Consider the following 25730-nt stretch of genomic DNA (forward strand, 5'->3'; position numbering starts at 1 on the left):
AAAGTGTTGTCTTAGTGCTTATCTAGCCAATACCCAAGGTCAGCAAAGAGTTTGGAATAAAAACAATCCATTATCATCATGAAAGTTTCAGTCCAGAACCACCCCTCCACCACCACTACCCACCCACCCCCTTGATTGCTTCAAAGGGTCTGATTTGAAAAGCTGTCAAATAAGCACTAGTGTTTACAGATCAGCCTGTGCTATGCATTTTCCATCCCCCTTCTGACATACTCTGTGCCTTCCCCCCCAGTGAAGTAGTGACCTGGAAACTACTTCAAATAGAAAGATTTTTCACTCCCTGGAAGCCTTCTGTTCCAGGAAGGGCTCTTGTTCACCCGCAGCCGTGTAACGGGACAGGCATGCCTCTTCATACAGGGATTGTTGTGTGGGGACAGGATTCTGGGAGTGGATCAAGCCATTGGGTGGTACTGCAAAATACTTAAAATGGGGAGACCTGACTAGAAGTAATTGGTGTTGGGACTTAGCTGGCTCCATTTAGCTTTACCTAAACAATGATATAGCGTAAACATCTCAGGGGGAATGGATTGTTATGATTCACTAAGAGTTGCCATATATATCTTATTTCAAACGCCAGCTTTCAGAACAACTAAATACAACTGGATGCTGAACCAATTTTGATCTTTGAAGATACTTCGTGATCCATACAAAGATTTGGAGCTCTCTTCCTAAATATTTTTTAAAATTTTATTGAAGTATAGTTGATTTATAGTGTTGTGTTAATTTCTGCTGTACAGCAAAAGTGATTCAGTTATACATATATACATTCTTTTTCATATTCTTTTCCATTATTGTTTATCACAGGATATTGAATATAGTTCCCTGTGCTATACAAGAGGACCTCTGTTCCTAAATATCGATTCTTGTTGGGTAGGAAAACACCAGAAGTTGGAAGGGGAAATTGACTTGAATCTTTCTAAACCTTCTGGCGTCCTCACCAAGTTGCTCTTTGGAATAAATCCCTGATAGTTACGTGTTTCTCATCTACCTTTTTCTCATAAAGTTGAGTGCCAGAGAAAATAATTCTAGTTTTTAGAGCCTGACGGCTGTTTAGAAACTGAAAAAAGAAAAGACTGTATTCTTCTTTCCTTGTGCTCTATGATTTAAGTGATTCTTGTTAGAAAAAACATGAATGGATGGTTTGCCTTCTGTGTCTGGGAATAGGAAAGTTTGGATCTACCTCAGTTCCATGCCGTGCTCACCACTAGGTCAAATCCCAGACTCTTGCTAAATTGGGGACTAGGAAATAGTTTGCACATTCAGAAGAAATCTCACGTATGAAGAAAAGGCAGACTTCTGCAGTTGGAGAGTTGAGATTGTATGTGAGGGGCGCTATGCCTGGGGTACCACAAATGTAGATTCCCAATGCTGCTGGCCACCATGACCATCACCACTGCCACCCTGTACTGGAATTGGCGTTGGTGTACGTCTTTTCCTTGTTTAGGGGGTGGGGGAGAGGGAGTAACAGTAATAATTGCTTATTGAGGAAGACTTGGAAAGTACAGAAAATTACAAAGAAGTAGAACCATGTATAATGGATAATCACTGTTAAAACAGTGGTGTATTTCCTTCAAGCGGTTTACCCAGGCTTGTTTTTAAAGCATGATTAGATCCATAATATAAATAGCTTTCAGTCCTATTGTTCCCACTCTGCCTTATATCAGGACCATTTTTCCATGTCATGAAAGATTCTTTGAAAACATTTTTCTGTAGATGAGTAACATTCCATTGTACAAATATACCATGGTTTATTCAGTTGTTTCTCTAGTATCAGAAGTTTAGATGTTTTAGCTTTTGCTCCATTACAAACAGTGGAACAGTCAGCGTGGTGGTATGCAGAGTTTGCATTCTTGCTCCACGTCTTAACGTTTTGGTGTTCTTTTTTTAATTTTACAAATATTGTGGAAAAATCCAAATGACATAAAATTTACCATTTTAACCATTTTTAAGTGTAAAGTTCAGTGGTATTAAGTACATTCACATTGTTGGGCAACCATCACCATTATCCATTTCCATAACTCTTTTCATCTTCCCCAACTGAAGCTCTGTACCCATTCAACCCTAGCTCCCTATTTCCCCCTCCCCCATCCCCTGGCAACCACCATCCTACTTTCTGTCTCTGTGAATTTGACTACTCACATAAGTGGAATCCTGTAGTATTTGTTGTTTTATGACCGGCTTATTTCACTTAGTATGTGTCGTCAAGGATCATTCATGTTGTAGCGTGGGTCAGAATTTCCTTCCATTTTATGGATGACTAATATTCCATTGGGTGTATATACCACATCTTATTTATCCATTCATCCATCAGTTGACACTTGGGTTGCTTCCACCCTTGACTATTGTGAATAAGGCTGCTGTGAACATGAATGAACAAAAACTTGTTTGAGTCCATGTTGCCAAGTCGTTTCCCAAAGTGTTGTGCCAGTTTATTCTCCACCATTAGTATGGGAGACCCTAGTCTTGCCACCTTTACCAATACAGAGCTTACAATGTAAAAGAGTTCTCTGTGCCAACAAGACAATGTGCTGCTTTGCGCCTCTTTTCTTATTAGTGATGCTGAATCCTTTCATTTGTTCATTATCCATTTGGATTTATTTCTGTGAATTATTGTTTCCCTTGGACTGCTCCAAGTACAGTTCTTTGGGCTGTGCCGGTCGGACAGACTTTGATTTCTTCCCTGGCTTTTGAGACAAATCATAGCATAAGGAAAAGAAGTTTGTTTTTGACTACAAATTTCCTAGGCACTTGGATAGCACAGAACCCTAAAACTCCAAATAATTTCCTCTTGCCTGTTTGATCTGTACATCTCCACCTCGCTACAGATGTTGCATCATCTCACCTTTTGGAGGCGAGTGAGGTGGCAGGTTGGATATTGGAAATGTCATTTCAGGGAGAATGGGTGAGGTCCATAGATTCTGAGGGTTTGACAGAACTTTAAAGGTTATCTGGGCATTGCTGAGTTGGTGCTTTACATGCCCACATAGGAGCCGTGAGTTCTAGTGGGAAAAACATGAACCTCAATGCTCAATCTCCCATTTATTAGCTGTGTGACCTTAAGCAAGTCACTTAGCCTCTCTGAGCCTCAGTTTCCTTACCTTCAAATGACTTGGATTAACCTGTGGTTGCTCACATTTCCTTGCCTTTACCTACCTCCCCTGTCCCCACTGGACCCTCTATTTTTAAAGATTTTGATCTTCAGCATTTATTAATTGATCTCGTGGGCACCCTTTTCACATGCGTAATTTCTGCTAGGCTTTGTGACATTCTGAGAACAGTTCAAGGATCTCACCCTTACCACCATCAGAGGCCTGCGGGTATCTGGGAATGCCTGCCTGGTTAAAAGTTAGTGAAGAATAGTTTTCCAATCACCTGTACATCTGGTATTGAACCTTGTATTTACCAGAACCTAGGAGGTAGGAAGGGCAGGTGTCATTTCCAGTCCCAGAAAACAGAGATTCTTAGAGGTTCAAAGGCTTGCTTGAAGTCCACAACACAGTGAGACAAGGGACTGGCTCCAGCTGGTGTGCCTTTCCTCGGCAGGGCAGCTGCTCTGTAGACTTTTGCAGATGCCCACACGCTCATGGGCGGCTAGCCACTGGCACCTGCCCGGCACCGTGCCTGGTACCGGCAGGCACTCACCGAAGAGTGGCCCGCGCGTTCTCACCTGTCCGCCTCGCCCCCAGGTACGTGGTCATCTCCCGGGAGGAGAGGGAGCAGAACCTGCTGGCGTTCCAGCACGGCGAGTGCATCTACTTCCGGGCGTGCCGGGACATCCGGCCCGGGGAGCGGCTGCGGGTCTGGTACAGCGAGGACTACATGAAGCGCCTGCACAGCATGTCCCAGGAGACCATCCACCGCAACCTGGCCAGAGGTGAGTGCCCACACCCAAGGGAGGGCCACGCCCACTGCCAAGCCCCAGGGGAGGCCAGAAATGCTTCTCTAGGAGCTTCCTAGGAAAACCGATGGGAAATACAGTGCACCAGCAATGGGGAGACCCAGAGGGACTCAGGGGAACTGATGGGCAAGGTAGGAGCAGCCGCTCTGGCACTGGCCATAGCCACCCGGTGTGTCCTCCTCCCTCAGACATGGTCAGAAGCCCTATTATAGACGTTCCAGAGGATCAGGGAGAGAGACAAGTCTCCAATGCCAAGCATATAAGTTTAATCAAAATTGATTCTCTTTCCCCAACTCAAATTGATGGAAGGATGTTGTGAACTGCCACTGGCTCAATAATAGCAGCAATAATAGGTGACATTTACTAAGCACTTAATATGTGCTAAGCAGGTTTTCTGTGGTGTCCCATGTCATCATCCCAGTAGCACCTGCCCGATAAGTGCCCAGTGAGAATTAGATGGGTAATATACATAACACATTTAGAACAATGTCTGTCTTGACCATCGTAAGCCCTCAGTTGTAAACTTTTAATACTGATGATAGCATGTGGATTATTATCCCCACCTTACAAATGTAGAAACTGAGCATCAGATAAATACAGTGACTCACCCAGAATCCCATGGCAAGCAGGGGCAGAGCTAGGTTCCTAACCCACATCTGTCTGAGCCCAGGGTCTAAGCTCTAACCTACAGTGTTATAAGGCCTCCCAGACAAAACTCGTTTCTTCCCTGCTTCCTCCTTGTCTCATTCCTGGCAGTCCTAATGATACGCTGTGAAAGAACAATCTCTGTTAGGAGAAGAAGATTGGAGGGAGGTGGGTGGTGGCCTGGTGGGTGGGTATCTATCCAGGCTCCATTTAAATGAGTCATTTGAAAGTGGTTTAAAATACTCCCCAGCTCTTAGGCCTTTGCCTCTTTACTCCATCCTCAGCCATGCCGGGCAAACGGGTGAGCCCAAGGTCCTTTTTCCAGCAGGACCTTCCTTACGCTAAAACCACACATCCAAAGACCCAGAGTCCATCTGGTCCCGGGAACCAAGCCTATACCCAAGCCCCACCATATCATGTTTCTGACCAATCTACTTATGGGAAGTAAAGCTTCATTTAGAGCATGAGGGGAAGAGATGAAAAGGGGGTAAGAGTGACCCATTGGAAGTAAGCTATCTTCAAAACCGAAACAGAGCAAAGCAAATTGTGGACGTTGAGCGCACAACTGCTGCCTGACTTGGTAAAAGGTATCTGGTGATTGGATGAGCAGTGAAAGGAGACCCAATAGATACCCTCATCTCTTGTTTTCTTTGGAGCTGGGTGTTAGGCACATACATGCCGATTACACTTGGGAAGGCATGTTTCTGTGACATGATTGCTGTGGTTTCCACTTGACCTCTGGAGATGCCATGTAAAAAAGTGTCTGATGCATAGTACATGCTCAATAAATCTTGGTTGAATGGATAAAAGAAGAAATGAATGAAGACCACCAAGAAATCTCCAAAAGAATCATATCACCAGAAGAAGAGAAAACCAAGAGAAATCATATCTGAGGACACGGGTTCCATCCCTTGGCCATGATCTTCTTGAATTCTTCTGGATTTGTAATGTCCTTTTTTCCCCTGTGTCTACTCCAGAGCACCTCAAGCTGCATCATCCTCAGAGAGCCCTGAGACCCAAGGGGAATGCTCAGAGAAGGGCGTGAGCTTTCAGGAGTGGTTCAAAGGAGCGTGGCAGACAGACTTGAAATGAGATAAACCAAGATGTGTGAAGATACAGGAGGAAGGAGTGTCTATTCCTGGCCAGGCTGAGAAGTAGGAAACACGAAGGAAACTGGAAGCCCCCGTGGGGCAGGGCCAGAGCAGAGGGTGAACTTGGCCTTAAAGCCCTTGGGAAGCAGCCGTGGAGCTCAGTGGCCTTTAGACGTGTGTCCCTGTAGCCTGTAGCTTTGGCAGACTCTGATACGGTTAGTGGTGTCTTAGATCTGTGTGCCGGTTCTGCTCTGTAGGGGGCATTCCCCATGCTCAACCACTCAAGGTCTTACATGGGAGGAGGCTTCTTTGTAATTGGAGGCTGGAGCCTTGGTGAAGTCCAGAGCGTGACTTATTAGCTCTTATTAAGTAGAGACATTAGTTGGAGCCCAGAACTGCTTCCTGAAGAGTATAACTTATTCCTCTGTGGTTATCTTTTAAGAATAGGATGCATCTAATACATGTATTCAAAGAATTTATGTTTTTTGTCTACTTTGGGTCATTGATTTTCTTTGTGGTGTTTCCCCCATGTTTTATGGAGGCTTTAGAATCAATTTCATAATGCTTAAAGATTCTTTTTGACCCATAGATTTTTCCGGGAGCCTTGAGCCCAAAGAAATCTCCTGCTCATCCTAGGAAATTTGAATAACCTTGTCCTTGAGTAGAGATGCATGAGGAATCCCCGGTGATGCGTATCCTGGACCTCCTGACATCCTCAGCTATTTGCTGCCTGATTGGTCCATGAGAAAGTGAAAGGGTGGCCTTTGACTTTCCGAGATTCTGATGGGCAAGTGTCTGATCTGTAAGGCGAACATGTTGCATTTTTTAAAAGTTCTCTTCATCTCCACCCTTTCTGCCCCTCAGATGTTATAGAAACAAGGCTGCGGGGAGCCGCCTGAGTTTCAGGAGCCTTGGAGCCTTCAGGAGATAAGGTCATTCCTTAAGTGTTCATGTGAGGACAGAAAAGGATCATCCTGAATAGGCTGCTCCCTTCTGTGCTGTGACCTGTGGGAAACCTGGAGTCATACACGGGCCAGGGTACATCACCCCATGCCAGCTGTGGGATGCCAAGGCTTGGTCACAGCATGGAACATCTGGATTGCACATGGAGAGCCCTTGGCCTTCACTCGGAGGCCCTGAGCAAACGCAGCTCTCAGAAGCCTAATTACAACATATATTCAGGTCAAGTCGTTGGTCAGAGTCACATCTCCCAGGGCCCCGCCCCTGATCTAGGAAGCCTTTGAGAGTTCTAGCTCCATAGACGGCTGTCAGGACCTTCTGAGGGTCCCTCTTAGCATCAGTCCCCCCCAGGCAGCATCCATACATCTATAGCAATTTATGCAACTGTGTTGGCCATTTTGAAGAATCAGGCTAACATAATATATTGTTGGGGCGTTCACCAAGGTCTTTGATGTCATTTACATGATAGAAAGAAATAGAAAAGGAAATGTCCTTAGAATTGTCAGGTAAGGACACACAGCTACTGTAGTTTGAGCGTGTGTTGGGTCCGCGTGGGCGTGTTGTGCTTTATCGTGCTGGGGGCTGCCATCTTGGAGCTCACAGCCGCTGCCGGTATGCCCGACTTCCGTTTTCTTCCTGCCTCGGTCATCCGTGAGAGCCACAGAGGTTCAGGCCATGCTTCCTCACATAATCCAAGGCTTCCAGTTCCTGGGAGAATTAGAAAGGATAGTTGCTATAAGCCAGACTTTGCCCTAACAGGGCTGTCTCCCAAGAGTCAGGGAGGAGGAAGGAGTGGGACTCGGTGTTTCGTGTGTACCTTTTACCAAGTCGAAGCAGCCATCTTCCGATTGCTGGGACTGAAGGAGCAGCCTGAAGGGATGGGGACTCCACATGCACTTAGCTGAGCTATGTTACCACCCACCCGGCTAATCACGTGGGATGTCATCTTCTAGGATGACAGGATGGCACGTTCCTTAACTTCCAACTCCCCGCCCCTATAGCGTTTGCTCAACTTATAAACATAGAGCTTCTACACATAAAGCTCCATTGAAACAGTCTCTTTAAAAAGAGTTCTTCCCACTTTTTCGGGTCCTTTGACTCTAGGCCCCGTGATCCACTGAGTAATCCACCTCCCTTTTTGCCACACCTGCTCCATTAGGCCAGACCCAGAGGGATGTGTCAAGCGACTTCCTGAGAGGAGCGCTTCGTTTTCTGTTGGTTTCTCCTCTTCGGGGCTTTTCCCCACTTCCTCACACCCTGGTTTTCCTTCCTAGGAGAGAAGAAGTTGCAGAGGGAGAAGTCTGAGCAGGCTCTGGATAACCCAGAAGACCTGAGGGGTCCCCTGCAGCTCCCCGTGTTGAGACAGGGCAAAAGTCCCTACAAGCGTGGCTTTGACGAGGGGGACGTGCACCCCCAGGCCAAGAAGAAGAAAATCGACCTCATTTTCAAGGATGTGTTGGAGGCCTCGCTGGAATCTGCAAAGGTAGAAGCCCACCAGCTGGCACTGAGTACCTCGCTGGTCATCAGGAAGGTCCCCAAGTACCAGAACGACGCCTACAGTCAGTGTGCAATGACTGTGTCACATGGCGTACAGAATGTCAGCCGGACCCAGGGGGAAGGAGACTGGAAGATCCCCCAAGGGGCTTCCAAGGAGGCAGGCCCAGTGGAGGACGAAGAGGAGGAGCCTTCGTCGTTCAAGGCCGACAGTCCCGCCGAGGCCTCCCTTGCATCCGACCCTCACGAGCTGCCCACCACCTCCTTTTGCCCTAACTGTATTCGCCTAAAGAAGAAGGTCCGGGAACTCCAGGCCGAACTAGACATGCTTAAGTCTGGCACGCTTCCTGAGCCCCCCACCTTGCCAGCACAGGTACTGGAGCTCCCCGAATTCTCAGACCCCGCAGGTAAGTTGGTGTGGATGAGATTGTTGTCAGAGGGAAGAGCACACGGTGGGCAGCGTGGAGGGGGGCCTGGCGCTCCCCAGGGGAGCCACCTTTGGGGAGACCTGGGGCGTGGAGCTCGGAGATGGGTACCAGCTGCAGCGCACGCCCTCAGGTGCCTCCGACAGGCCGCCTTACAGCTCCGGTGGGGGCTTTGGGTCTTGCCCTTGTATCCTCCTCGTCAATAAAGGAAGTTCTGCTGCAGGAGGGGTGTGTGCTGTGTTCTTGACCCGTTGCCCTCCTCCGGTGTCTTACCCCAAAGCCCAACTTCTAAACCCAATCTTTCTCTCTCCCAGTCTCAGGCAGGCTGTCCCGTGGGGGAGAGCCCCTGGCCTTACCGACGGGGATACAGGGCATTTAGCTGCCTTTGCCGTCTTCTGTTGGCTGCCTGCATCTTTTAGGGATGCTCAACCACAAGGAAGGTTTCTCAGTACGCATCTGCAGCTGAGTTAGAGAGTTACATAGCACTTCCTATTTTAACCGCACCCCTGAGCTCAGAATGAGGTGTTTCAGATATTCAAAGCACGCAGCTTAACTACACTGCATTCTGATCCCGAAATCGCTTGGGGCCCAAGCTCCCTTCTTTTGAGGGCAGCACGCCTTCCCCTGACCACCTGGGTGGTGGGGCGAGTCCCACGTCCTTGCTGTGCCCCTATGGAACCTTTGATGTGCTCTGTTCCTCCAGCAGCTCTGCTCTCCTAGTTGTGCTGTTCGGTTGATACAGAACATTTAAGTTCCTTGAGCACCTACTCGTGGAAGGTGAGGGCAGGCAGCCTGGAGCGTGGTGGCCCCCAGGGCTAATGCACAAAGAGGGTGAGACAGGCATGGACGACAAGAGTGCTTATAAATGAATTCCAGGTTGGGACTCAGTCTGTCATAGGGATCGGCTCCTGTTTCACAGAATGCGACACCTCCCTTTTGGGCCCTATTTCCTTCATTTTGGAAATGTCTATGTTTTTTCCAGCAGGTGTAACTGTTTCTTTCCCATTTGTCTTCCAGCCTCAGAGAGCATGGTCTCCGGCCCTGCCATCATGGAGGACGACGACCAGGAGGTCGATTCGGCAGACGAATCCGTCTCCAACGATATGATGACGGCCACCGATGAGCCCTCCAAGATGTCGTCGGCCACCGGGCGCCGAATCCGACGCTTCAAGCAGGAGTGGCTGAAGAAATTCTGGTTCCTGCGGTACTCCCCGACCCTCAACGAGATGTGGTGCCACGTCTGCCGCCAGTACACGGTGCAGTCCTCCCGCACCTCGGCCTTCATCATCGGCTCCAAGCAGTTCAAGATCCACACCATCAAGCTGCACAGCCAGAGCAACCTGCACAAGAAGTGCCTGCAGCTGTACAAGCTCCGCATGCACCCCGAGAAGACGGAAGAGATGTGTCGCAACATGACCCTGCTCTTCAACACCGCCTACCACCTGGCCCTGGAGGGCAGGCCCTACCTGGACTTCCGGCCCCTGGCCGAGCTGCTGAGGAAGTGCGAGCTCAAGGTGGTGGACCAGTACATGAACGAGGGAGACTGCCAGATCCTCATCCATCACATCGCCCGGGCGCTGCGCGAAGACCTGGTGGAGCGCATCCGCCAGTCACCGTGCCTCAGCATCATCCTGGATGGACAGAGTGACGACCTGCTGGCTGACACCGTGGCGGTCTACGTCCAATACACCAGCAGCGACGGGCCCCCGGCCACGGAGTTCCTGTCCCTGCAGGAACTGGGGTTCTCCAGCACAGAGAGCTATCTCCAGGCGCTTGACCGGGCCTTTTCCGCCTTGGGCATTCGGCTGCAGGATGAGAAGCCCACTGTTGGCTTGGGCATAGACGGGGCCAACGTCACAGCCAGCCTGCGGGCCAGCATGTTCATGACGATCCGCAAGACACTGCCCTGGCTGCTGTGCCTGCCCTTCATGGTGCACCGGCCCCACCTGGAGATCCTGGATGCCATCAGTGGGAAGGAGCTGCCCTGCCTGGAGGAGCTGGAGAACAATCTGAAGCAGCTGCTGAGTTTCTACCGTTACTCGCCACGCCTCATGTGCGAGCTGCGGTCCACGGCGTCCACCCTCTGTGAGGAGACAGAGTTCCTAGGGGACATCCGGGCTGTGAGGTGGATCATCGGAGAGCAGAGCGTCCTCAACGCCCTCATCAAAGACTACCTGGAGGTGGTGGCCCACCTCAAGGATGTCAGCAGCCAGACCCAGAGGGCGGACGCCTCGGCCATCGCGCTGGCCCTGCTGCAGTTCCTCATGGACTACCAGTCAATCAAGCTCATCTACTTCCTCCTGGACGTGATCGCCGTGCTGTCACGCCTGGCCTACGTCTTCCAGGGCGAGTACCTCCTGGTGTCCCAGGTGGATGACAAGCTCGAGGAGGCCATCCAGGAGATCAGCCGGCTGGCCGACTCTCCGGGGGAGTACCTGCAGGAGTTCGAGGAGAACTTCCGGGAGAGCTTCAACGGGATCTCCACGAAGAACCTCAGGGTGGCCGAGGCCAAGTTCCAGTCCATCCGGGAGAAGATCTGCCAGAAGACCCAAGTGATCCTGGCTCAGAGGTTCGATTCCCGCAGCCGGATCTTCGTGAAGGCCTGCCAGGTGTTTGATCTGGCCGCCTGGCCCAGGAACAGCGAGGAGCTCATGAGCTACGGCAAGGAGGACATGGTTCAGATCTTTGATCACCTGGAGGCCATCCCCACCTTTTCCCGGGATGTCTGCAGGGAAGGGCTGGACCCCCGGGGGAGTCTGCTGATGGAGTGGCGGGAACTCAAGGCTGATTACTACACCAAAAACGGCTTCAAAGACCTGATCAGCCACATTTGCAAATACAAGCAGAGGTTTCCACTCTTGAACAAGATCATCCAGGTCCTCAAAGTCCTCCCCACCTCCACCGCTTGCTGCGAGAAAGGCCGAAACGCCCTGCAGCGAGTTCGCAAAAACCACCGCTCCCGCCTGACTCTGGAGCAGCTCAGCGACCTGTTGACCATCGCCGTCAACGGCCCTCCGATCGCCAACTTTGATGCCAAGCGAGCCCTGGACAGCTGGTTCGAGGAGAAGTCTGGCAACAGTTACACACTGTCGGCCGAGGTCCTCAGCAGGATGTCTGCGCTGGAACAGAAGCCAGTGCTGCAGACCGTGGACCACGGGTCCGAGTTTTATCCGGATATTTAGGGAGCCGGATCGCAGAGTTCACTAAGCTGTTGAATATTTTTTTAATCTATACTCATAAGCTTTGATATATTATATAAATATATATTATATTATATTATATTATATATATATATATATATATATATATATATATATATATATATATATATATATATATAACCCACACTGAAAAAACGTTAAAAACCAAGGTGACACGTCCACCAGAAGCTACTGGGAAAGGAATAATGTCAGAAACTGACTCTCGTCTACAAAACTTGGCAGCTGCAACACACGTGGAAACTCATTTTCACTCTCAGAAGCATGTGCTGGGGCCACACGTGTTCCCACCTCACAGTCAACCAACCGCATAAGCTAAAATGACGGGTCTGTCATCACCTTTAGGTAGCTCATTTTGTTTCTGTTCTCGTTTGGGGGTTGAGGGGTTTGGGTTTGGGTGTATTGTTCTTGCCTTTTTTTTTTTTCTTGTTTGGTTTTATGAGGGGGGTTTCTTGGCCTCTTCATTGACCAGCTGGTCCAGCGGAATCAGATCTCTCATTTGGGATGGGGTGGGCTGTGCATCTGGATCGGGGTACTTGACTTTTCCCTCTCCCACCCGACTTCAGCTTGAGAGATTTTCATTCATTTCCTGACCAGCGTTCCTTCACTGTCTCAGAAACAAAAGTGTTGGTCAGACTGTGACAACCACCACTCCCTACCCGTGTCGCCTGTCCTGTCCCTTGTCTGTTGAATCCCTCCTTCCAGACCCCTGGATCCTAAACATTTTACCTGTTATACTGAAGGCAAAATCGCCTTACAACCGAGCTTGAAATCCCGGGGAAGGGGGGGTGGGGCGCGAGCTCTTTGCATTCCTGTTTTACCTGGTGTGAGATCACATAATATAATCCCATTCAGATCCAGGGAATATGGGGGAAATGAAGAGCCAAGAAGTCTAGACCCTAGTAGGGCAGCGAGTTTTGGCTAAAAACAAGTAAAATGAAAAGTATGTATTCAATTTACATGAATTATTTATACTCTGTCTTTATAATCATATAATGTGTTTGGGGGTATTTTTTTTCCCCTTTAATAATCAAGAAATGCCTGCTAGAGTTCAGTGGCAGGAGATGTCAATGCAAGTTGTGCCCTGGGTTATGCATAACTCCGATGAGAGTCTCTAGAGATTGGGTCCTTCTTTTGCAGTAAGGCTGATGACAAGCCCTGCAGCCTGGCAGGAAGGTAGTGGGAAAGTGGGTAATGCATCTATGCCGGCGAACGCTTCCTTTTTTGAACAGGGTAGAGACGTCCTAAAAGAAAGGAATACACAAGAGGTAAGACAGGACTCTCAAGGCATCAGCCTACACACACACACACGCACACGCACATGCACACACACACACACACACACACACACACACCGAGATATAAGCTTTAGAAATAGCCACTCGCCTACTCCCTGAGGCAAGTAGTGGTTTAATCTAGAGGAGTCTTGATCAATGCTCTTTTGTTCGTTTAATTACCAGTATACCTCGCAAGGGAGTTTTTTAAAAAAATGTGCGTGAGCTGTTAAAAACTTCTGTCCATGTTTCCACATCTGTATGCATATCTGATATGCAGAGATCCTACATCGTGGGTGCAGGTTATATTGGGGGGAGGGAGGAAGAGCTGCATTGTCTGTGGTCTGTCGGGAGCCATCCCTCTCAGTTGGCAGAGGGTGGGCAAAGGATGGTGTGATCTGGCCACAGGCATGGCTCCAGTGTCCCCCACCTGCTCAGCTCAGACATTAGAAAACTGTGGTGGCTTCCTTCCTTCTTGGTTTATCTTGTCTCCGAGGGCTCATGCCACCGTTGAGAACCGGAGTGGAACTGTCATCAACACTGAACATGTCACCCCCTCCTTCCTTGTCCTGCCAGACCTTCACCCCTTCCAGATCCCTTCCCCCCACCCCATGGTCTTGGTGCTAAGATAACTTTAGAGTCATTGCTGCTAGTCGATAGCTTTTCATTATATAAATATATTATATATATTATATATTATTTTTGAAACTTTTTTGTTTGTTTTCAACAGTGATGTAGCATGTTAAAAAAACAAAAAACCAACTGGTTTTCTCCGACTGTCCCACTGCCAGGCCTCATATGCTGCCTTCTTCAACAAATCAATGCACCCCTGCCTGGTGACATTCACCCCTCACCCCCTTCCCCAGTCGCACGTACTTTCCCACCCTCCTCTGAACAAGGAGAGAGTTAGCAGGAACTTGCAAGGAAAGACCCAGAGCCCTTCCTCATGCTTTGAAGTTCCCAGCTTCATCCACTTCTCCACTTTAGGCCGATGTCTTCTCTCCCCGTCCGCCTCCTCCCATCAGGGTCAGTAACTGTGGTCAAGTGCAAAGCACAAGGGTCCACCTTCCCCTCCCCAACTTCCTCTCCACCACACACCCAAACCACCGTGTCTGTGGGAGCTTCCTTTGAACATCGCACAGACTAAGATGGGTTGAGGGCAGAGATGGCTGGCAAGGTGGGCCTCTGTAGGGGTCAGAAACAGTAGTCGGGATCCTTTCTTCTAGCCAACAGTTGCCTTACGCCTCCTCCTGCCCCCCTCTGCACCTCCCCACCCACTATGTCAGGAGATAGGGAGTCCTCCCCTAGACCACTCATTTGGAAACCAGGAGGAGAGAATCGCTGACGGCTGCCTGAGTACCGCATCAGGGCTGCGACTGTTTCCTCTCAGGAGGCCGTGGCCAAAATTAGCTCAAATTTTTATCCAAAGGGGAAAAAAATCCTTTGGGCCAATGCCAATGTCTACCTTGTCTTTTTAGAGGGGCAGGAGCTGGCCACCTGCCTCTGGGCCAGAAGCATGAGCAGCTGCTAGCAGCACGAGGCTGCTAGCCGTCACCTGCCCAGCTGAACTCCAGACCTCAGAGAGGATGAGCTCTCTGGCGGGTCCTGAAGTTTGGGAAGGCATCTTTAAAACTCCAGGTGCCCATGGCACTCTGAAGGCCACTTTGCCTTGGGACAGGGAGCAATTTGGGTGACACACCACTGCAATTGACAGAGTCTTTACCCCTTGGAGGCTCCAGTGCTTCTATCCTGTGAATGCTGCATGCAATTACCCGTGATTTCCATCCCTGGCGTTTCCACTCTTCTGTGTCCTTGAGAAGGACTCTTGGGCTGTGGGGACCCTCAGGGTTTGGCCCAGGGAAGCGCATGCTTGGGCAGTCTAACCTCCCTTTGATAAGTACAAAAAGCTGTGGCCAGGCGGTCCTTGCATCCTCGTCACTTTGGACGAGACAGAGCCCTTAAACTCAGCCCCTGGCTTAGGAGTGACAACCACTGGCTTAGAATGAAAGGTCTGTGTCTCTAGAATTGAAACTTGTCCTCATTGGGTTGGCTGATTAGTGACTTTCTTCGGTTCGTGAAGGGGGCGGGAAGTGAGATCAGGTTTGTGGCCAATTGTGCCAAGTAGAGACATCGCAGAGCTCGGGAGCCAGAAGCCCTTGTGATTAAAATGGTCTGCTTTTCCTCAATGGAGGAAAAAAAAGACCCATTGCCATTTTGTACCTATCTGTGAGACCCGAGGACAACCCAGCCCTGTCTGTAACTCTTGCCATGTCCCAATTTCCAAGTTTCGCCTGCCTGGTTGAATATGAGAATCCGGGCATCCACAATACCAGCTTTTTTTTTTTTTTTTTTCTTCGATGGCCGCGGGCAACATCCTATGGTGCTGGGCAGACCCTCATTTCCTCATCCTCACTGGAGGATGAGACCAGGCTCGACGTCCTGGATCCCTGGATGGTCGCGTTCGGTGCTGGGCCCTGAATCTAGGGCAGCTGGAGGTCTCCACCCCACCCCTGCTACCTGTTTCCGTGCTGCGTTGTCTTGCTGAGGCCCCTCTCCTTGACTTGCTTATGTTGATGCTTTGATTTGGAGAAGGGACCTTGTAATTATTTAAGATGATGTTTAAATATTTTCCAATTGTTTAGAAGTGTTACCAAGAAGGAGAAAACAGGCAAAAGCATGTAGAGTGCTGAAAATGATCGTGGAGAGACTGAAATGGACCAGACGTGGTCCAGCTTGGGCTGTGGGGCGGGCATCATTTTAGCTGTTCACCTGGAGCCTCATGGGGTCCAGGAAGTGGCTTGGGGGTTGAAAGAGAACTTCTAGATTCCTCCCCCCTTTGTTTTTTTCTCCCACTCCCCATAGGAACAGGAATTCTGTATCTAGAGCTGGTTGTGGTTTCCGGTCTAGGTGGATTTCCAAGTAGAATTCGTGTTCTTTCTTGGTCCCTACACCCAGTTTGGGTAGAAGGCTCTGGATCCCCTTGCCCCTTCAAGCAGCAGGCCCAGCCAGGCCAGCCTGGGACAGCCAAAGTGGGGAGTGCCTTTTCCTAAGACAAGAAAGCCATGTTCAGAGGGCAGGTGAGCTTGGGACAGTCCCATTGCAGATGCCGGCCTCCTGGGGGACGTGGTGCTGGGTCATGGGTTCTAGGCTGGCTCCCTCCTCCAACCTCGAGGAGGGAAGATTATGTCCAGAGATACACAGGGCCCTTCTCCTGCTTGGAGGAAGGCCTCTCTCTACTATCTGTAGACAGGGTGCTTTAGCTGAGTGGATGGAGCTGTGATATTTTAAGAAGCCTTTGAGGTGATCTTTGTGTGTTAGCCAGAGGGAGAAAAAGTGCCCTTTTGGGAGGAAAATGGTACGGCCCTCCTCTTCAGTCTGGCTCTCCCCATCCCCCCATCCCTTCAAGTGGTATCGCCCTGGAAATACCTATGCAATCCAGTCTCCCTAGGAGAGTGCATGGAAGCAGGGGTATGTGCAGTGTATGACACAAATGCTACAGCATATATATTGTATATATGGACATATGCAGTACGTATACACACAGAGTAAGAGATTAAATCCCGTCTATATATCTATGAATAATATCCTATATATTTATACATTTCTATGTTTAAATAGATATAAAAATAGAGTCTATAGAGAGCTGGGAGAGCAGCGGGAAAGCCTGTCGCTTGAGAAGAGGGAGGAGGCAGAGCCTTTGCAGGGGGGCCGGGGAAGCTGAGCCGGCAGGGTTTGCTGGGAACGGGGCCTCCGACCCAGAGTGTTGGAGAGGAGGGGAGCCGGGCCCTGGCCCTCTCCGTGCACTTTCTCTTCTTTCCCGCAGGCTTGGTCTGAGGTTGGAAGGAGATACTCAGCCCCTGAGCTCCCCCTGAAGTGCCCCCTTAGTCCCCGCCCCCCACAAGCCTACGCTTGGGTGGTCACTGCTGCTTGGCAGTAGGGTGTGGTCTCTGACCCCTGGTGGAGGGACCACTGCACAATTTCCCCAAATACCCTCCCCCTCACAGGAATGAGCAGCATTTGTGGCCATAGGAAAGGTGCAAATTGGACCAAGAGAGGTCCAGGAAAGATGCCACCCGCTCCCCCTTTAGATGCTTTTTGCTGCCCCCTAGAGGCCAAACCTCTGAACTACAGCCGTCCTGGCCTCCCTCACCCACTCCATCGCTGTCTGCCAGGGCAGCATGGCCAGCCAGCGCTGCCCACCATCCAGAGGCTTTCTGGCCAGGGCAGGGGGCATCAGCTAACGGGGAAGGGTGAGAGAGACATATCCGCACACTCATAAATTCAGTAGCAACTCAAGTTCAGAAGCAGGGCTTTGGCCCAGCCCACTTTGCACAGCTGCGGCTACTGCTGGCTGTACTCAGGACAACGCTCTTCCCTCTCCTGCACGGAGGCCCAGTGACCCCTCACCCCACCGGCACCGTAACAGGCAGGTTTAGTTCACGTACACTGTTCTGATTCTGTGACTCGAGGCAGAGGCTAAGCCGGATGCCCCAAGCTCATTCACTTCCTCTGGGGAGGGCGCCTTCCTCAGTTTGTCCCTGCTCCCACCCCTAGATGGCCGGGACGTCTGGGGGCCCGAGGGGGCACTGGTGCCACTGGCAGCATGACGAAGGGCTTGTGCAGCCCTGACAGAATCAGAAACCCATTTCACTTCCAGGTTTCTCTCGATCGTTTCTTTCCCCGGGAGGTAGGGGAGGAGGGGCTGAAGGGGCTACAGATGATGGGAGACGGAGCGCAGTGGCATCCTCTGCTCTCTAGACCAGCCTCTGCCTTTTGGCCTCCAAAGGCGCTTATCTCCCATCTCCGAGCCTCCTCTGACCTCTGCCCTACTCTTCTCTACCATCTTACCAACGTACCTCAGTCCCCAGCAGACATCCCCATACCTACAGTCTGGGGCGGGTCTGTTTTGACAGTGCCCACCTCTTCTCCCCTCCATGTCCACCTGGGTCTCCTTGAGCCACAGCTAGCTGCCAACCGGGCCTCCAAACACCCTCCAGTGCCTGGCTCAAGAGAGACCAGGCCCGGCCCGAGCCTTCCTCCCTCTGCGGTGGACCAGACCCGTGGCCAGGGGATGGGCATCCCCGGGTAGCAATCCCACAATGCACTGTACCTCAGAGAGAGAGCATACCATGGGGCATCAAGGGTGCCGGGCCTTCCCTCCAGAGGAGGACAGCCGGTTACAATACTGCTCACAAAAAGACAAGGGCCAGGCTGCCCTCGGGGCACCCTCAGTCTTCACCTTTGTCTCTCCGGAAGAGCCAGCAGTCTGATTCCGTCTTTTTCAGCCCCATCTCTCTCCTTCTCTCCACCCCCCACGCTGCTGAACCGTTTCATTTCAATCACAAAGGAAAAACACAGTGGGGGTGGGGGGAATACCTAGGAGTCTATTATCACATACATATTAATATGTTAATACTTTCTTTCTTTAAAAAAACAACTCTTGATGTTATTATTTTGCAGACTACGCTTTATAGTACCTGTGTGACGGGACCTAGAACACTGGATACAAATAGAGCTATGTTGGTTTATCATAATATGTACGCAGAAACTTTCCTTTTGTCATATTATCCTTGTAATGTAAGGAGATTGTTAATAAAAGCATTTAAATTTACTCACGGAGGTCGAATCTCTGCCTTCTTGCCTCTCTCCCAGCCTGTGCTCAGGGCGATTCAGAATGAGTCCCATGCTTGGGTGTCAGGTGAGATGCCTACTGCCTGCCAGGTCGGAAGGAACTGGAAGAGGCCTTTCAAGTCCCTTCCTGCTGTTCTCGCTTTTCCCCCGTTCGAGTCCACTTCCACCAGGTAACTTACATGCCTCACCCACCAGTCAGGCCAAAAAGAGGTGTCACCAAAACCCTTTAAAATAAATCTCTCTGCCCTCACACACATTTAGCCCACAAAAATCTCAGATTTTATTGCAGGTAAACAGTGTTCTAATTCTCCCTCCAACTACCTCGCATGATTCTCCACTGGCAGACTCAATCTCCAGGGAGGGGTCCTTCCCCAGGAGTTTGCTAATGGCACTGGTCCGGGGGTGGGTGATAAGTGATGTTTTTGTTTTTGTTTTTTTAATTAATTTATTTATTTTTGGCTGCATTGGGTCTTTGTTGGTGCGCGCAGACTTCTCATTGCGGTGGCTTATCTTGTTGCGGAGCACGGGCTCTAGGCGCGCAGGCTTCAGTAGTTGTGGCTTGTGGGCTCTAGAGCGCAGGCTCAGTAGTTGTGGCGCACGGGCTTAGTTGCTCTGCAGCGTGTGGGATCTTCCCAGACCAGGGCTCGAACCCGTGTCCCCTGCATTGGCTAGCGGATTCTTAACCACTGCGCCACCAGGGAAGTCCCGATAAGTGATGTTTTGCCCAAATTGTTTTAGAAAGAAGATGGGCATACATTCAAGAAAAATATAGAAAAGTGGTTGTATTGTTTCCTCCCGGATGCTGAACCCTCCTCCTCCCAGCCCCTTCTCACCCCAGCCCAGCTTCCTGCCATGGGCCTTCCCTCTCCCTTTTTCTGAACCTCCGGCTTCTCAGTTCCCGCCATCTTCCTCCCAGCCTGTGTCCCTTCCAGCCCCTAGGTCACCCAGAGGCTTCCTGTTGTGAAGGCCTTTCCACAGTCTCCATAGAATGTTGGGGTTCTCTTCTTTTCCCGGGGGAGGGGGAGTGGGAAGGCAGGAGCAAAGGGGAACAGCTGTCCATGTCTAACCAGCTCCGGTGAACCAGGGTCAGCCCCGCCCTACGGCTGGCCATTGGATTTGACCCACATGTGCAGCTGGGAAGCAAGGAAAAGAAAGATATTCCATCTGCACTTGGCTGTGAGCTCGGTCTCCCCAAAGTGGGGCTTGGAGGATGTGGCAAGCTGCCCCAGCTTCCCTCTCCAAGCTTCAAAAGACAAGTTCACCCCAGAGAGAAGACTCAGGAGCCTGGCCTGAAGACCCAAAGGTCCGCTATGTGACCATTTCTACAGTGATCTTTTGAGAACACAGATCTACTCGTGGCATCCTCTCTGCTTAGAAGCCTCTAAGGGTTTCCCATTGCTCTTAGAGTTCAATCCAAAGTCCCGATCGTGACCCATCAGCCCTGCCTTGTCCAGCCCCTGCCTACCTCCTGGGCTCCTGTGCCCTCCTCTGCCCGTGCTCCCTGGCCTCCTCTCTGTTCCTCAAGCTCACTGGGCTCTTTCCCACCACAGGACCTCCCAGTACCCTGTGCCCTCTGCCTGGGATGGTTTTCCCCAGGATGGTTGCCTGGCCAAGCTCTTCTCATCTTTTAAGTGTCAGCTAAAACGCTTCCTTCTGAGGGGGTCTTTCCTGACCACGCCCTCTAAATAGCCACCCTCAAGGCGCTATTCATTGTTCCTCCTGAGATTTTCATTCATAACACTTATCTCACTTTGGAACTGTGTAATTATCGTGTGTGTGTGTGTGTGTGTGTGTGTGTGTGTTCTATGTCTGGTGTTCCTCCTCTGTATTGTAATGCCCATAAGGGGAAAGTAGAGACTTTTTAATACCACTGTGTGCAGTTCCTGTCACATAGTAGGCACCTAATCATTGTTTATCGAAGGGATGAATGAATGAACGTAAATTTCATTTGCCTGATAAAAGTGCAATCCCAGCAATGTTGTATTGGTCACAGTAGAAATCCCAGATTCTTCCACTTTGCCTGTCTCTGTCTCAGTTTCCTCATTTGACTAGGATGCCCCAGCACTTGACACCCGGCTACACCTGGCCTTGACCCAGCCCCTTCTCTACAAAGTGGAGGCGGCCCCTGAGGTGCTTACTTGAGTTCTCCTCCACTCCATCCTGCTCTTGTCCTTTGGATAATATTCCACCCCACCCAGGCAGGTATTCCAAGTTCCCCCAGGGAAGAGAACTTTTCCAGCTCCTCCCAGAGTGGCAATTCTGAGTCCGTAGTTCCAGGTAGCATTGTGAAACTACTGCCTATGCATCTGTTACGTTTCCAGTAAAAACCCTTGGCCACTGGCTCTAAGTCAGAGCCTGAACTTTAGGGTTAGAGTGGTACCAGATTCAAATCCCCCCTCTGCCTCTTACAAGCTGTGAGACCTTGGACAAGTCATTTATCTGAGTCTGCGTCTTCAGGGCTCAGTACAGAGCAGAGGCTTAACAACATGGTGACCAGCGTCATTATCATCGTTACTGTTACCTCTAACATCAGGTTGAAGTAGATGCTAGGAAGTTTAGGGTTCCCTTCTTTCACCCTGAATCCCAGGGTCTACCCCGGATGAGGGGTTGCCTGTGACTTTTAATACAGAGCTACCAATACCTATGCCACACCTGGTTTGGAGACCTCTGCCTGACTCACCTTTTCCTTCTCAGCCTGGAGAGAGAGCCTCAGGGCACCTTCTTCTGGTCAACAGCTCAACTCACCTGGCTCTCGAGGGAAAAGCGACTGCAAAGAGGGTTGGTTTGTTTTTGGCTGGAAGAACAGATTTCTCCTCGTCTGTCCCTGGTTTGAATCCTGAGTTTCTGAAACAGGATTTCTGCCATCACCCACTCGCCCTGAGCCACCAAGAATGAGTGCTGGGAAATTGGGATGGGAAACCAGGCTCCAGCAGAGTCTGCCTTGAGAAGAGACCTCACCTGGCTGAGGACAAGCCACCAGTAGACTGGTTTCTATGGTAACATCTGGCTTCCAGTCCTAAGACAGGCTTCCTCCCACCTCCTCCCAGGTAGGCACCTGCCCCCATCTCTGGCTTCTGGAAGCTGCCAAGGTCCCCACCAGGGACCATCTGTGCTGGCTCACCTGCAGGAGATGAGGGCGGGGCACAGGGGGCCTTCTCCAAGGCTGGTACCAAGAAAACACCCAACCCCCTAAATCCATCCACAGCCACTTCCCATGGCTCTGTCCTTGCCAGGCATCTGCCCAGGGAAGGAGACAGAACAGATGCCAGGGTTCCAAGCTCTTGAAATGTTGGGCTTCTAACTGGCTCTGAAAAAACAGAAACTCTTGGGTGGAAAATTACCACTGGCTCCATTAGCAATTAAGCAAATGAGAAGAGGCGGACTCAGAGCCTCAGGTAACATCGCATACTGTCTGGAGGAGCAGGTGGCTGTCAGGACACCAGGCCCGGGGCAGGGAAGGCAGGTACACGTGTACGTGGGTTTAGTTCGTTTTATGCATGAGATTAGAGGCCAGAGATAATGTGAAAAGTCTCAATTACCAAATCACAAAATGTTCAAACTTGAAGAGTGATCATTTTGTCCAAATTTATTTTACAGATGCGGGCACAAGCCCAGAGGCAAGTGACGTGCCCAGGGCCATGAAGGTGGCAGTGACAAAGCCCAGCTGGGTTGCAGGTTCTCAGCTCCTAAATGCAGTGCTCTAGATTTGAGTTATTTCATAGGCAGGAGCAGAGTTTGTTATTTAAGGAGGTTCAGGGGAAAGCCCCATATAAAATGATTCCTGAACTCTTCTTGCCTCTTCCATTTCTCTTTTATATAAATCCAGACTCTCAAATATTAGTTTTGGGCTCCAGGAGCCGTATTCATAGTTACCTGTGAAACATAGTCTACACAGTATTTGGCTACGTGGGATAAAACCCACTTCTATTTAATTATGGAAGTTTAAATCCTGGCTGTAATTAAAAGATAACAAATATGTATATGATATAAAATAAGGAATTACATGCACAGACTTGAAAAGCAGAGCTTTTCTTTGTGGTTCATTTATCCTTTTTAAGAGCCTTTGGTTTTAATTCCATGTGACCTGGCTGATTGCCTACTGACTTGAAAATTCAGGCCCTTCCCCTGGCTTAATGCCTGAGCCCCTTCCGGAAGCCAGGGCTCCATCAGCCACCAGGAGGGCCTAAGATGACAGGATTCTGGAAGTTCCCTTGTCCCTGCCCACCACCTGGAGCACAGGTGAACCCCAAGCCACTGCCCTGACTCTTCCAGTGATGGGAGTACTACTTTGGGGGACATTAGAGAAAGTCTCTAGTTTCCACCTGATTTTTCTTCTCAAGAATAAAGTTAAATCCCCAAGAGACCTTGCCCAAGAACGTTCACAGCAGCATTTCCTCTAACGGAAAAAAAAAAGGAAAAGAAATATCTAAACATACGTCAACAGGAGAATGGGACTGTGGTATATTCATGCAATGGAAAATAATACAGCAGCAAAAAAAAATAAAGGAACTAGAGCTAAATAAATCTGCATGGATAAAGCTCAAAATTTTAATGTAGAGCAAAAATAATGTGATGCAATTTCAAATTAAAAACACGAAATATTCTATAGTGCTCAGGGTTTACATGTACAGGTAGTAAAAAGATAAAGAAAGGCTTGAGGTGAGTAACCCTAAATTCAGGGTGGTGGTCTCCTGAGTGAAAGGCTGAGGGGATTTCAACTGTATTTGTCAAGTTTTATAAAACTTGGCAGGGGTTCATGTGTGTTTATCAAATTATTTTTTCTACATTTTATATGTCTAAAATATTAAGTAAAAAGGAATAAAAAACACCAGGCAGCTGACCCTGTCGGAAATTATTTATTTACCACTGCAAGATTTTTGCTCCAAAGTGTGACACCAGACATGTGACTACAATATCTCATGCGTCTTTGTGTGCTTCGGTTCATGATTGCAAAACAGACACACACTTAGAATTGACAACAGGAACACAGGCAGCAAAAACAAATCACAAGGACTAGGTCTCTCTTTTGGTGGTCCTCACCTCCATTTGGCTTAAACTGCCCAGGACTCCTTTACATCCCAAAGGAATTGCCCCTGAAGAACTGCTCTCCCAAATTGTTCTCTCTACATAGCTTTGTTTGGGGTGATTTGCCACTGAATCCACACCAAGAGTCACATCTCAGATTGAAATGGACAGATGCGTGCAAGGTCTTGATCAATAGGCACTCAACAAATATATACTGATTTGAGGCAAGGAGTGAGTTACAGATTAATGAGATTAGACTCCCAATTCTCTACCCCATCGCCATGTATCTATGACACAGCCAGATCACCTTGTGGGCGACAGCCCAGTCAGAGATGGTTTCTCACTTTATTTTCACCTCTGATTCATGCACTTCTTAGAAAATGCTCCCTGGCAAAGGACAAGGTGTTCCTTTCAAAAAAAAAAACATCAGATACGTTCACACAGACTCAATTACTCTAATTTGGTAGTAAATTGCAAGTGTATCTGGTACAAGGTAAGCTGATGCAAAGATTAGTGAAGTTTTTTCATCTGGCAGTCTGATATCTCTGGGTAATTTAAAACTCACTGAGATGGAGTTTTGGTGGAAAAGCACAGCTTTTGTAATCTCGTCTATCATTAATTACATTTACATAGTGAGCTATAAATTGTTATTAGGTGAATGGTAATACTCAGTGTCATGAATTTCTAGGCCAACTGCTGAGGTGCCTGATGACTTTACCATTGAGAACTCAGCTAGGACTCTGATTTTTATGCCATTTACATAAAAATGTGTCTTTTCCTGCCTACTCCCCTATCCAGTCTTCATTCATTAATTCATTCAACAAATATTTATTGAGGGTGCATGAGCCAGTTCTATTCTAGGCATTTGGAATATACCAGTGAACACAACAGGCAAAAACCCCTGCAAAATCTGTCTCATTTCTATACAACCTTGTTAAGTGAGGTGATGGCTGACACCTAACATGTTAAGCAGTGACATTTGACTCCCATCAGAGGCAACTTTTAGTTTGGATTCTGGAAAACTAAACCTTTGAGATCCAAAGAAATGAATGCCTCATGATAGAATGACTGTGGGTGGAGTTGATATTCTGGGATCAGGGGCCCCATTAACTCACCTCAAACATCCTTTGGTGTGCCTGTAAGGCAGGTGAATGGACTTATAATGAAGTAGAACCCACGTCTCCTGATTTTAAGTCTAGAATTCAGACTTTTTTAGATTGGAGTAGAAGATGTTACCAAGAAGAGAGTACTGGTCAGCTTACATAGGGAATGTTTTGTTCTGTTTCAGCATGCCAACCAAAAAAGGGAGACCAGAATGGTGAGAGGGATCTCAAAAACAGGTCGTAGGAAACCACTAACAAATGCCTTGCCTAAAAAAACTTGGCAGACGGTGGCCAGCCTTAATGGGAGAGATTTCCAGTTACGTGAAAGAATTTCCCATTTGGGAGGGATTAGATATTTTTCTGTTTCTTCAGGGGACAGGTCGAAATTATTTCTAAATGTTTTTCTACTTCTGTCCAGAAAGGGAAAATAACGACACAAAGGTGATATGTCTCTACTCAGATTCTCAGGGAGAGACCAAGAATGATTTGACTTGTTAAAGGACTGAAGGAAAGGAATTCATTTTTAGGTCAGGGGCCTGGGCGACATCTGAAGGCCCAGAGTTTAGATGTCAGTATTAAAGAGTCCAAATGTAGAATCCATGGTTCTGGAAATGCCTGGGATGATTCTGGCACTTTCCGGGCATGGTCAGTTCCCAACATGAAGCTTAAAGATGATCTGCTGGTGGCCTTGGAGTTTGTCTCTAGCCAGGGATGCCTATAGCTCTCAAGTACAATTTCATCTATCACATCATTCACAGAGAGAGAGCTGCCGCGTCACTAGTCCTATTTTATGGACGGTCAACAACAGAACCCAGGAATCCTGGTTCCCAGGCAAAGAATATAACCACTCAGCAAGGCTCATAGTGTTATTAATGATGTGGACAGCTATTTGGAATAATTAGCTATTGATTTGAAACCTAGCTGCTCATTATTTACTAATGAAAGTGA

The 25730-nt window shown here is 49.0% G+C and overlaps 1 protein-coding gene across 4 annotated transcripts in view; it reads left to right on the top strand.

Moving 5' to 3' along the window:
* Positions 1 to 11758, top strand: part of PRDM11 (PR/SET domain 11) — an 81409-nt gene extending 69651 nt beyond the window's left edge. For 3 of the 4 annotated variants that reach the window (XM_059931440.1, XM_059931439.1, XM_059931441.1), the window contains exons 6-8: positions 3705 to 3892; positions 7887 to 8513; positions 9549 to 11758. In XM_059931440.1, coding sequence (XP_059787423.1) covers positions 3705 to 3892; positions 7887 to 8513; positions 9549 to 11713 — 2980 coding nt within the window. In that variant the 3' untranslated portion in view covers positions 11714 to 11758. The remainder of the gene's footprint in view (positions 1 to 3704; positions 3893 to 7886; positions 8514 to 9548) is intronic. The other variant, XM_059931442.1, reaches the window with a different exon arrangement.
* Positions 11759 to 25730: the final 13972 nt, after the last annotated feature.

This window comes from Balaenoptera ricei, chromosome 8 (assembly GCF_028023285.1).
Source record: "Balaenoptera ricei isolate mBalRic1 chromosome 8, mBalRic1.hap2, whole genome shotgun sequence".
Classification (NCBI taxonomy): domain Eukaryota; kingdom Metazoa; phylum Chordata; class Mammalia; order Artiodactyla; family Balaenopteridae; genus Balaenoptera; species Balaenoptera ricei.